The 13,103-nt window shown below is 43.1% G+C and overlaps 1 protein-coding gene across 1 annotated transcript in view; it reads right to left on the bottom strand.

Annotated features, from left to right (window-relative positions):
• Positions 1 to 532: 532 nt before the first annotated feature.
• The window catches only part of mybpc3 (myosin binding protein C3), a 32,979-nt gene continuing 20,408 nt past the window's right edge, over positions 533 to 13,103 (bottom strand). Inside the window, exons 20-30 of the mRNA XM_069174373.1 lie at positions 12,868 to 12,972; positions 12,562 to 12,750; positions 6,689 to 6,823; positions 6,345 to 6,512; positions 6,114 to 6,202; positions 4,788 to 4,983; positions 4,551 to 4,690; positions 2,810 to 2,969; positions 2,549 to 2,685; positions 1,618 to 1,804; positions 533 to 1,017 (exon numbers count right to left, since the gene is read on the bottom strand). Of these exons, the coding sequence (XP_069030474.1) occupies positions 977 to 1,017; positions 1,618 to 1,804; positions 2,549 to 2,685; positions 2,810 to 2,969; positions 4,551 to 4,690; positions 4,788 to 4,983; positions 6,114 to 6,202; positions 6,345 to 6,512; positions 6,689 to 6,823; positions 12,562 to 12,750; positions 12,868 to 12,972 (1,547 nt within the window). The 3' untranslated portion in view covers positions 533 to 976. The remainder of the gene's footprint in view (positions 1,018 to 1,617; positions 1,805 to 2,548; positions 2,686 to 2,809; positions 2,970 to 4,550; positions 4,691 to 4,787; positions 4,984 to 6,113; positions 6,203 to 6,344; positions 6,513 to 6,688; positions 6,824 to 12,561; positions 12,751 to 12,867; positions 12,973 to 13,103) is intronic.

Genomic DNA, 13,103 nt, shown 5'->3' with positions numbered 1-13,103 from the left:
CATGTTCAGCTGAGAGCCGCGTGGCCTTCGCGTTGGTAATTCCTGCATTTTCGGTGAAGTCCAATGTCAAAACAACCCGGCAAACACGCCTTGTAAGTCGTTCGTCACGTATGTTGGTGACCCCGCGACATGTACGGGGCTCACGGGATCTTTTGCAGCTGTGTGCTGAGGGGCCACCGGAAATATTTACATCCGAGGCGTCAAAGGAACAACTGCCGGTTTACGCCAACACATGTTCCAGTTTGCTGACGCGTCCCCGCCGGTAAAAGAACATCTCGGCTATTTCAGCCCCGTCACGCGTCCCTCTGCGCTGTGAACATTAGACACATGCTTTGCACCTCCGACTCCGGCGAGGCTCCGCCACAATAAAACTAAGCTCTCAACAACTCTCGTCCATTCCTCTGGACTTCTGAGTATCAACGGCACGCTTTTTGCATTTTCCGTATACCACGGCTGCCGCAGCTCTCGCCAGCATTTACATGACAAAAATGAACTCACTCCGTTTGTGTTTTTAAGCTATTTTTATGCACTCAAACAAATCCAAACATTATGATCCGATTCTTCCTCCTGTTAACAGAAATAAGTGAGAAACATGACAGCAAAACACAAATTAATTCTATAATTATCACTGCTTTCTTTGTCTATTTTTCATATTTACCAAACACTTACGATTTATATGTCGTCTTCGAATAAACGAGGAAAAAAAAGACAGTGAAAAAAAGCACGAGTTAGGTTTAGATAATACATAAATACTAATAATGAACAACAACTTCAGTGACTGCCAGTCAATGCGGTGATCCAGCAGAACACGTGACACTTGACACACGACTTGATGCAAGATGACTGCAGAACAGGAAAGAGATGCAAAAAGAAAAAGAAGATGTTTGTTAGATGTTGGTGATGCGGGTGAAGAGCTTCTCATGGGATGAAACCGACAGCATGTGGAGAGAAACCGATCTGCTCCGCCTTGGACGTCTTACTTCTTGGCATCTTTCTTTTCCTCTTTAGCAACTTGAGCTGCAAGCCAGGAATACATACATATATACATCAAGACAGCTGAACATTGATCAACTTGTGTTGTTATCATTTTGCTATAAATCTTAACGATTTAAAATGTTGTGTTGACGTATTACGGTCACCTTTTCAGTTGGTGGGGTTGACATGTTTGCAAAGAGTCGCCTAGTATTCACACATGAACCTGAAAAATGAACCTCCCTTTTAGCTGTTTTGGGTCTCCACCACCTCCTAAAGAGAAATATGTGTCTCTGGTTTGTAAATGCTCCACTATTTTCTCAAGCTCGTCTCTATTGTTGTCAGTTTGGTCCACTGGGTTTTTACAACTTTCAGTAAGAAACCGTTCAAAAACAGAATTCGCCATCAAGCATTCAATCCACCACGGAGAAAGTAAGTACCATATTTAAACCTAAACATCTGCCATATTTATTCCCACGCACTGACTAAAATGCATTTATTTTTTTAATTAATTTGTTGTTGACTTTGATGATACAGACGTTACTTTTAAAAGACCAGAAATGGGGTAAAAAGGAAGACGCCAGAGAAAGACCAGTCTTAAGTGGGTCATGAAAATGAGGACATGCTTTACATCTGAATACTTACGCCGAACCTCCAGTTTACACTCCACTATGTCTTCCCCGCTGTTGTTGACCGCTTTGCACATGTACGTTCCCCCGTCGAACGGACAGGGCTTACGGATCTCCAGCGTCAGGATGCCTTGCTTGCTGAGCATGCGGTACTTGGCCTCATTTGTGATGTCCATTTTGTTTTTGTACCAGGTCACTTTGGGCTAACAAGACAGGACAACATGTCAAAGTGATATTTTAATACTTGCTTTGTTTCACAATGAAGCCACTCTCCAGTACTGGTCCAACAGTAACAATCATAACCACTGGATTTATCTGCTGGGTACTGTTTCACAAATGATAGGGTGTTTATTACTCGCTGCTAATCCCAAAATGTCACCAAGGATAGAGGGCCGTGTGTGAAAATATGTGTGTGTGTGTGTGTGTGTGTGTGTCTGTGTGTGTGTGTGTGTGTGTGTGTGTGTGTGTGTGTGTGTGTGTGTGTGTGTGTGTGTGTGTGTGTGTGAAGGTCATAAATGTATGTTTTCCATGGAATTTTTTTCTTTGGTTTTATTCTTTGTCTACACTTAGTTATTATTCTGTATTTTGGGATACTAAATATTTTTGCCCATGAGAGTTCACTCTTGGCGCTCAACGGTGTGGTTGAAAACTCTCCATAAAAGCTCATAAGTGGACCTTGACTTTGGATTTGAGTGAATGTTCGTGTTTAATTTAGCAGCAACCACAGACAAGAAATCCAACAAGTGCTGTGAATGAAATCCGAAAAGCTTTACTGACGTCATCAAAAGCTCTGGAAAAAGCCAGAAAGTGAACACTGAGCAGGAACTTTCATTAGAATCACTCCCATTACATGTTTTTGTCACAATAAATGTTCTGGTTGGAGGATATTTGTTGCTGTGATTGAATTTGATCACAAATATTGTGTACACATGGTCCCGTCTACTGACCTTTGGTATGCCTCGCACCGAGCAACTGAGGGTGGCGTTGTATCCTGCAATGACAGAACGGCTCACCAAAGGATGCGTGAACTTGGGAGCCTCTGAGAAGTCATGTTCCTTATAGGTGGGCGCCTTGTAGGAAATACCTGAGGAGACGGACACATTTTTCCATCTGTTCCACTTTTCTGTATTTAAAATGACTTAACAGATTTACAGGACAAAGGAACATCACCTAAATGTATTCGTTATATATGCACAGCCGGAGCCCACCTGTTTTATGGATGTAAACGCTGTCTTTTGTGTTGCAGGGGTCGAGACTGAGCCCCACCAGGTTAGCGGCAAAGACCCGGAAGATGTACTCGTTCCCCATGATGAGGTCGGACACAACGCAGTGGGTTCTTCTGTACTGCTCGAAGACTGTGAACCACTCCTTCATATGAATCACAAAAAATGCTTCAGATATTTCGGCCTGCTATCAAACCAAAGCGTGAAATCAGTCGCCGAGAGGGCAGCGTGTCACGTTTTACCAAGTACACGCATGCAGGACCACGTCGAAGAAGGAGGTTGTGATGGAAGTCATGAAGTCCAAGTAAGGAGGAAGTGGTTTGACTAAATAAGCACAGGACTGTACTGAACGACTGATGTTGGAGTCTGTGAGTCAACGTAGATTTCTTTGAAGTACTGTAAGTTACATGTGAACCCAACCATAGTCTTTTCCTCAACCAAGTAGTTTTTTGGGGCTAAACGAGACACTGCCACAGTGGACTGACGGGTGTATTTCATGTTTTGGAGTGATAGTTTATGTGCAAGTAGGTTACAAATTAAAGGGAAATGTGAATAGATGAATGGGGAAACATAATGAAGGCAGATAAAGGTCACGAGAGGGAGTCAAGAACTAGTTTTATTTGGTGTGCAACCCTCCAGAAGAGTCTACAAAAAGCACTGTTGCTCTGGAGGCTTGTGGTGGTCCTCCAGTTTAAGTGGATTTTTTTCTCATAATTTTTCCCTGATCTGTTTGTGCTTTATATCCACATATTTGTAGAGTTCACCTTAGATTTGCTTATTTTAATATGCTAAAACCTGCATAAAGTCACACAGTCTAAGTCAAATCCATTGTGTGTTCACTCCATTTAAAATACGGCAACAAAAAAAAAATCATCTATTCTTGGTCATAATGTACCTGAAAATAAAAGCAGTTGTGTAATTGTTCACAATGTATTCATAACAACAGTGACAAAGGAGATGGGTAGATCTAAAGTACGTGTCCTCAGCACTTTTATCTCTGACATGTAACATGATAATCAACATTGCCAAGCTGTGTTGAGAGTAAAATTAATTTGATCTAATAATGACTGCAGTGAAACCTGAGCCACCGGCCATGCTGGCAGCAGAACAATGGCCCTGCGTCACTGTGCAGACAATCCAGACCAGGTCAGGGCTACGAGGATAAGATTAGGACATTCCTGGCTGACATTGTTCCTGGCAGCTCAAGGTGGAGGACGGTGGCAGTTCTAGTTTGTGCCAACACTCCCATAATGCATCACGACTGGCCCATGGAGGAGACTGTGTGTTCAGCATGGCGAGATTACAGAATATAAAAGTGTCACGAGGGAGGCTAAAATATCGTTCTGTGTCCGTGCAGCATTCATCTTTCCATTGTCTCGTCCATGACTTTCAATTTGAACGGGATCAGGTTGGCCTTGAGGGGCAACACGCCAACACCAACAGTAAGAAGCAGCAGTTTGGACCGGCCTGACTGTCTTCTGGTCCCATTTGGATTTGTGTCTTTATTTTGAAAATGAATTTGTCATCTCCAGGTTCTGGTAGGTTTTCCATTCTTTTCAGGTTCAAAGTTTCCTGTGACGAAGTCTAACATCATACGAGCATAAATTCTTAGAGGGTCTCTTCTGTCTACTTGCTGAACATGATTTAATGTTAACATCAGAAGCTTGTTCGCAGCTTCATTTGAAAGTAAATGTAAAAGCTAGGACCTGACGAAGGGGAGTCTCACCATGGTCTTCTTGTCAGCTTTCTGAATGGTGTAACCAGTTATTTCACAGTTACCGTTGTCCTTCGGCGGCTTCCACTCCAGCGCCACGTTGAAACCCCAGATATCCACCATCTTCAGAGCCTCAGGGGGCCCTGGGAGATCTGCAGCGGAGAAATGAGTCTGAGTTCTGATTTACTGTCCACTGGCGATAACACAGGATGGCACATGGCAGCTCTCCATATATTTAGTCCTGCTTACCTACAATCTGCAGTGTGACTTTTGCTTTATCTTCCACGTTCTCGATCTGCACCTGGAGATCATATATACCCGAGTGTATTCTCTCCGTCTTGCGGATAAAGAGGATCGTATCTACTTCGCTGTTCCTCACGCTGGCGAATTTCGGGCTTAAGGGCTCCCCGTCTTTGCTCCACGTGACCTTGGGCCTGGGCTTACCCTGCCTCACAAAAAACACAAAGGAAGAAGGGTTGCAGCTCAAAGTGCTCGTGTGTCAGTTAACAAATTACAGATGACAAAACTAATTTTTTGGATAAATTGCCATGAAATTTGCCACCAACATTCACGGTCCCACAAGGAAGAATCTCAGAGTCCTTCTTGTTCACCTGATCTTCCATGTTGTGCCACCAACACGTCACGTTTTCAAACTTTAAATGAGTACGGCCAGTTAGCCTATATGCTAACGGTTAGCATGCCAGGAAACCATACTTGACTTTTTTTTTTTTTTTTACCTCATTGCTGGGAAGTATCCAACAATACAAGACACGTTCTCATTCCCAGGGCGTCAAATAGGCCACTGACGTTTTATCGGAGCTGTTCACGTCTCATGTAGACGGAGAAGGCGTCATGTTCGTTGTGCCTTTCATACGGACTCATCATGTGCCGGGGGGCCTCACCTTTAGGCACCAAAAACCGTTGGGTTAGAGGTTAGGAAAATATTATGGTTTGTTTAAATGTGACATGGTCGCTGTTAATCAGGCAAAACACTGTCTGATTAGGGTTTGGGAAAGATCATGGTTTGGGGTGAAAGTCCTGGGTTTGCTGCATCTGACCTCCTTCCTACGGAGACTTTTCCCCCTTTGAACTTCATCACAAGACCTTTTTCCAACCGACTCATCACAATCTTGTCTTAGACGCCGAAAGCTGTGAGAAAGCGGCAATAGTTTGACGCCCTGGGAATGAAAACAGTCTGGAGGTGCTTTTCGATTATTTCTTCCACGGTACACAGGTTTTGTTTAGTGGTGTGAGAGGTCTGGACATTTCATTGGTCGACCATCTGTCTGTCACTGTGTGTCATACAGTGTAACGTTCCCCATCCCAGCCAAATTCAGGTCTTTTGGCCAAAAGCCATAAATCAATTGTTTTTACTTTCACTACTTATTGTGTTGGGCCGACCAAAGAGCAGAAGAGTGAAGTCACTTTTTATTACCTAGTCTGCATCTCTCTGTCTGTGCATCATTCATGTTTTATTCAGGTGTTTATCTTGTAGTATAAAGAATTAAGGGACATGTGGGGCTTTATTGATTTCAAGAAGGTGTCTGGTTGTTTTTAGACTGATGTGTACGACACCTGGAACGGAATCATGATGTTGACAGTGTCTCCAACTGCCTTCGTGAGAGTCTGGCGGAGAGTTCTGGGGAGCCAGATTTTAGGGCGTTCTGTAAAAAAAAAAGAAAAAAAAAGAAGAAAAACACAAAATAAGAGGATGTAAAAAAGGTTGAGTTTAGATTAGGAGAAGTATTTAGCCACATGAGGCGTATTAGTTATGATGTGTCATTAAAGCCCTGATTGGAAACCCACGCATTATCTCCCTGATGGTGACGGGTTGAGCCAGAGAGGCAGGAGCACTGGGTCCCGCCATGTTGTACGCTCGCACACGGAACTTCAGCTTGTCTCCGGTGGTGAGGTCTCTGATAACCATTGATGTCCTCTCTATCAGACCCTGAGTTGCTGGTATCCATTCATCAGCTGTGGCCACAAAGCACACAGCAAATTAAAATGATCTAATTTTCTTGTTGCAAGGGAACCAAAGTTAAAATGTCTGATAGAATACAGGTTATATGAGCCTCTTCTTTGTTTGTATTTTGATTCGCTGTGAGTACGGGGTGTGGAGGGGAATGACGGTGGCTGGTTCCAGCACTTACTGTCCTCCTTGCAGTACTCAACCCCGTAACCCTGCAGTGCAGACGAGCCGACCCTCTCAGGAGGCCGCCACTTCAGCGAGATGGAAGTGTCACTCACGTCGTCCACGCACAGGCCGATGGGCTCACTTGTAGGAGCTGAGAGAGGGCAGATAAATGGCTCTTTCAGTCAGTAAGAGCTTTAATGCAATAAAATCAGAATGAATCAATTAACAGGTGGATTCATCTGATCATGAAGATACAAGTTTTTAAAGTAACAAAATACCAGACACAAGAACGTTTACTATTCCTTGTTCTACAACAGCAGCATTAACAGTATTTACTTTAAGGTTAAATTTGAGTTACTTCATCAACCACCATTACATTATTTCATTTGATCTTCCACCTGAGTGAGTAATGTGAAAAGATAGCATCAACTTCTTGTAAATTTACTGACATGTCTGCAATAGTTTTAGTGGCAGCTACTGTACATGAATAATGAGTGACTTCAACCACTTGACATATGTATGACTGGACACATTCGGTGATGAGCGAGCCCATTGAATCAACAGCTGTCATAAAATAATATTCTACACTCCATGACTTGTGGTATAACAGCTGTGTCTGTGTTGTGGAGAACAATTTATGTGTGATGTCAAATTACAATAAAAGTACTTCTCAGCTTTAAGTGCACCAGATGCATCATTAATATCTCAAACATGGCAGCATTTAGTCTCTGAGGTATCCATCAAAGCGCATAAATGTTTTACAAGCAGCAACAATATCAACAAGCAACAAACTCCTTATGTATCAGTGTTTTGCCGTATGTCTCTGTACTTTGAAAACATGTCGCACTCTTGTCGTTTGTGCTTTTTAAATTAATATTATTATCATAATCTTTATTTAATAAGCCCGATCTCTTGCTCTCAGTGAGACTGGGTGAAAAACAGACAACAAAACACAGCTAGTTGCACACAAGCTGCGTAAGAAACAATCACTGACGTCTCTGAAGGTCCAAAATCTAAAGTTGAACTTTTTCCAACGGGATGAGACCTCAATGTTCCCCAATATTTACTCCATTTACATGGTGCAAGGTACTAAAAGGGGGTCTACTAAGTTCAGTGTGCAATTACTGGGAGCCAAGAGTCAGTCCGTCCGGTTACAGTGACCACCAAACTGAATGAGTGAATTATTGTGAATGCTTCTGCCAAATTTGAAGAAATTTACTCGAGGTGTTCTGATATATTGCGTTCACTAGAGTGGGACGAACAGACAACCTGAAAACACAATGCCTCCAGCTGGCGCGGTGCCACTGGAGACATATGGCTTACTAAGAGTGGCATGAGTGGGTATGTAAGTACACATTGCTGTTGATAGTGCTAATTTAAATTACAACAAAGACAATATTAATTCCAGCATTAAACATTAGACGGTGTGTTATCAGTTATCAAATACTCCATTAGCCCGTAAGCCCATGTGTGGTATCTTTTTTCATGCAAGGAAATATGAGCCGTCTGACTGACCTTCACTTCACTGCTGTGCTGAAGTCTAAGTGCCCGCTGTACTTTGTGTCCCGTGAGGATAAAATGACATGATTTCACTTTGCATTTAAAAGGCTTTGGTACATTGGTTCATCCCTGGCAATGGTCTCATGGCAGAAGAGCCAAAAGAAAATCCATATTACCACAAATTTGAGAATAAAAAGGCCTTGTTGTAGTTGCAGAGACAGAGAAGAGACTGATTTAGTGGCACAAAACTTTTAAATTGGACTGTTTCTACCCATCAAACAGAAGATCTAAGAGAGCAACCACTCACACGACTTCTCATTTTGAGGCAAAAGTCAATGCACATCTGGAGCAGTGAAATCCAGCAGCAGGTAAACACACATTTTGTTTTTAATCATTGCAGCTTGGCTCTAAATAATTAAAGACCAAACATGTATAAACAGGGCCGCAACTGCAACTACAGTGATTTAATCCGAAATTCACTGCCAGGACAATCCAAATATACAGTGATCTACTAATGCTGGAAATATGATTATCTGGTAACAAATACAAGTCTGGATCCCACTTTTGCTCTTAGTGCAGCAAAGCAAAAAAAAAAATTCTGTGTCGTCACAGAGAGCAGCGTACAAGTGAAGAATTCTCCAATCTTACCATCCCTCTGTTATAAAATTTTGTCAGCCTTATATTTTATGTTGATTGCAAACAACTTGTTGACAACATGTAGACAGGCTGAAAGATGTCACATTTTAGTTGTGGACCTGTCATCACAAAGGCCAGGGCTCTCTGTCACAGTGTTCAGTGCAAGCAAATGATGGGAGAACATATCAAAGGTCAAGGGTTTCCGTGTGGGTTGAAAGTCACCACACCGGAGACTGTTTACCGAGTAGCTCAAGGTAGTCTGGACTAAAGGTGCTGAGAACAAGAATGAGTTCAGGTGTTTTTGGACAGCGAAATAGAGACTGTGGCACACCTGCACCATCAACACCTTAATTGACAAACCGTGTTTAACACTGAAAATTGAGGCGCTTTGCAAACAATTTCTATACACATATGAACATCATTAAGTTTCATTCATTTTTGTAATCCTACGTCTCAAAATAAATAATGCCTACTGGAAACAGGTTGTGGCGCTGGCTCAGCAGCAGGATCGGGCTCCACAGGGGTCTCTTCTGAGGGGGGTGCCGTTCCCTCCTCTGCAGGTGGACCATTTTCTGCCGGCGGTGCAGCTTCCTCCCCTGCTGAAGGACCACCTTCTGCTGCCGGTGTCTCGCTCTGAGCTGGAGCAGCCTCTTCTCCACTGGGGGCTGCTGTCTCTCCAGGGGTCGCTGCAGGGGGCTCACTACTGGCCTCTGGTTCCTGTTCTACATCCGGAGCTGGAGGTGCATCCGTCTCAACCTTGCTGGCTTCAGACTCTGCTGGTGCCTCCACAGTTTTTTTTTCCTCCACTGGCTTCTTCTCAGCTGTCTTTGGAAGCTTAGGTTTTGTCATTATTCCTCAGTTTGTATCTGTCCCGCTGCTGATTGTAAGCGTTGCTTGTACGTGTCCGTCTCTGTCTCCAAGTGTCTCCTATGCTCTCGCTCTCTCACTCACTCACTGAAAGTCACCTGTTCTCATCCAACTATCTTTGCAGCAGTAGCAACAATGCTTCTCCTGCAGCACCCTCCACAGTAGCGATGAACCCCTCTGTGTTAAGCAGGTGGTCCCAGTAGAGTTGAGGGCTTCCAGGTCATTATTTATAGAGAAGGATGCCACGGATAGTTTCCTAATCAGCTGTCTTACAAGCCATTGGCCATCTGGATACAATGATGTTCCCTCTTAAATCAACAAATGGATGATGAGATGGTAGTTAAAAAAAATTAGTGGCACAATAAGAGACAATGCAAACCTGAGCCCCTGAATTATAGGATACAACCACAGAGAGAACATCTAACTACAAGCCTTGTTCTAGACCTCCAGGTCTGTTTGTAATGCTTACACAATTACAGGAGCAAAATGAAATCCAAGCTCTGCTACAAGCTCCCTGTTGTCCCTTCATGTTTCTATGTTCAGTCTCACAATGACACATGCGTCCAGATTTACTCGTGTCTTCTACTTTGACGTACAGTCAGTAAAGATTTATAGCCGGCATCTACAAAACACCATCATGAACAAAAAAGCCAGCTCCTTAAGTACAGTACAGCCGAGTGAGTGATCACTAGTGGACAAAAACCTCATTGAGTTTGGATCTTAAGTGTTTCTTTTTTAAATTTGACAAAATAAAAACAGTTACAGTTTACACATCATTTGAGGTTACATTATTGAGTCTTCCACACTCAAAAAGCAGTTAAAGTGCTTCATCAGGACTGTGTGAGTGGTCAGATTCAGCTGAAAGTCCCAAAACAACAAACCAGATGTAGAATAAATCAAAATGTATTTTGATGATATTTGCAAGGTCGTGGGAAATAGGGTGTTTCAGCCCTCCCTGGCAGAGGGAAGAGAATCTGCACATACACAACTATACATTTTGGAAAAATTAATTAATAAATTAAAGTCTTATTTCATTTTTGTTTATTATTTCCATACTATAATGACATTTTAAGTTCACTGACTGATTATTAATTCATCGTAGGCTCTAAACTTTCAGCTGGAAATGACGTTTCAGGTCAGACGGGGGGTGGGGGGTGGGGGTGGGGGGGTCAAAGATTACCGTATGTAACCGCAAACAGACGCAACGGCAAGAAAATTGCGAAGCGGAAGCTTATTTCAAATTTCTTCATGAACTATCAAAAGCCCAAAACATAGCGGACCAGAATCAGCCGCTGAAATCATAACCAGCAGTGGACATGACAAAACCCACCGCCCCGATAAGTAATTCAATACACGAGACATACAAGGATATTTAACAGTCGGAGACCCTTGGCCGACATCACCGAGGCTGTAGCTTGGCTGGTATAATATGAAACTAGTGGCATCCAAGCAGCAGCAGGTCGGGAAGGCAGATAAATACCTGGATGCAGCGCTGAGCTGCAGCTTGAATTACTCTTTACGGTCCAGCTTTCACAGTTTCTTGTACCACTTCCATTGGACACACAAAGTTGAGCTGCTGTTTCCCCCCCCCAAGGTCCTCGGTCCCCCGTGACAGTCACAGAAAATGGTTTATCGTCGTTCTTTCAGGTTTAAAAGGCATAAAAAAATAACATAAATACAATATAATTGTATCGTGGCCCTGATTGGACGTTGGTGTATGTTTTCTATGATAACTTCCATCCAGTGCAGAGCTGCTGTTGCATCATGTTTGTGTGTATTTTGTTTATGCTTGCTGCCAAAGTAAATAACATATTTGGTCATCGCTGTTTTATCAACATTTATTGAGTAAATCTGGCTTTCCTGTGAGGCGGTGCCCAGCATCTGTGTTGTATGTGTGTGTGTGTGTGTGTGTGTGTGTGTGTGTAATCTTATTCATTTCACAGACAAATATTGTATGTTAATCAAAGTATATAACTTATTATGTAAGGGCCAGAATAATTTATGTTAGAAAACATGTACAGCCGATGTACATTTTTACAACATGTATCTTTATCTGGACACTGTGGTCCTACATGATTTTTCCAGTATGCACTTGTCTGTTTTTAGCCGGGCGTGTGAGTGACAAACGTGCACTGTAATGTGAGGACTCAAGATGCACTTTGGGGAATGAAGGCATCAGGTTTTAAACAACAAAGACGAATGCATTGAATGAAAATGATATATGTGGTTCTGCTGTATTGATCTTGATCCTTTTTGTTTGTTTGAAATGCCCATCCTGTAGAAATATTATAGAAGTGGACACATGCCATGCAAGCCGGAGGAGTTGAGGATCAACTCACCAACCCTGCTGAAGTCTCTCCTCTTTGACGTGTAAGTTAACCCTTTCTGTTACTGGTGTCGTAGCTCTCCATCTTCTAGCACACAATGTTTGCATTCCACAGTGATAAATCCTCACACACACACACACACGAGCACCCTCATGATTGATGTTACTCACGAATGTGCTGCCAATATTTTTGTTACACACACAAATCCACAGACTTGAATTACTACAAACACACAGCGAACACGACCCCGTGATGTCATGACCACGAGTTGGCTTGGCCCCCGGGACCTGAGTGAAACCTTAGACTGACTAAAGCAGCCATCAACAGTCAGACATGCCAACTGCATCACCTCGATCACTGCAGGCTGGGCAACCTCTTCATGACACATCGTAGGGAAATCTGTCATTTTTGTTTGTTTAGTGTAATTGTAAATGGGTGATCCTTCAACAATAAACAGCTCCTTTCACTGTAGATGTGATGAAACAAACGTATGAAGAGTCTTAGACTTAGTGTTGAGTGTTAGATCAGGGCCAGTGAAAGCTTGTCGGCTAAGACTCACCGACTGGCACGAAAGGCTGTGAGGCAGGACTATGACGAGACATGCCGATGGCGTTGACGGCATAAACTCGCATCTCGTACGCCACACCTTCGATCATCCGCTTGGCTTCGTAGGTTGTTTCAGGGTAGGGGTCAAAGTTCAGTCTCATCCACCTGTAGCTCTTCAGCTTCTTTCTCTCCAGCACGTAACCTAAGAATTAAAACAGTCGTACATTTTGTTTAACTTGGCTTATCCCAACAAGGAGGGTACCTCAGGAATGAGCTAATAATGTAAAGAAATCAAGCATTTTAACATGTTTTTTTTTACCAATGATTGGCTGTCCACCGTCAAACAGAGGGGGATCCCACTGAACAACACAGGAATCCTCTCCCACGCTGAGGACTGTGGGAGCCTGGGGAGGATCAGGAACATCTGGAGGGAGGTGGGGGGTGGGAGGGTGGCAGTAACACAATCAGTTGGACATGAAATACTGAAGATGACATGAAGAGATTTGACTTTGATTGCTGCTTTGTATGTATGTGGTCGTTGGCAGCGGTTGGGCT

This window comes from Embiotoca jacksoni, unplaced genomic scaffold (genome assembly GCF_022577435.1).
Source record: "Embiotoca jacksoni isolate LCO1_2020_lvr unplaced genomic scaffold, fEmbJac1.0.p SCAF_6, whole genome shotgun sequence".
Taxonomy (NCBI): Eukaryota; Metazoa; Chordata; class Actinopteri; family Embiotocidae; genus Embiotoca; species Embiotoca jacksoni.
Note: the sequence above shows the minus strand (reverse complement) of the source record. Positions and strands in the feature narration are given on the sequence as shown.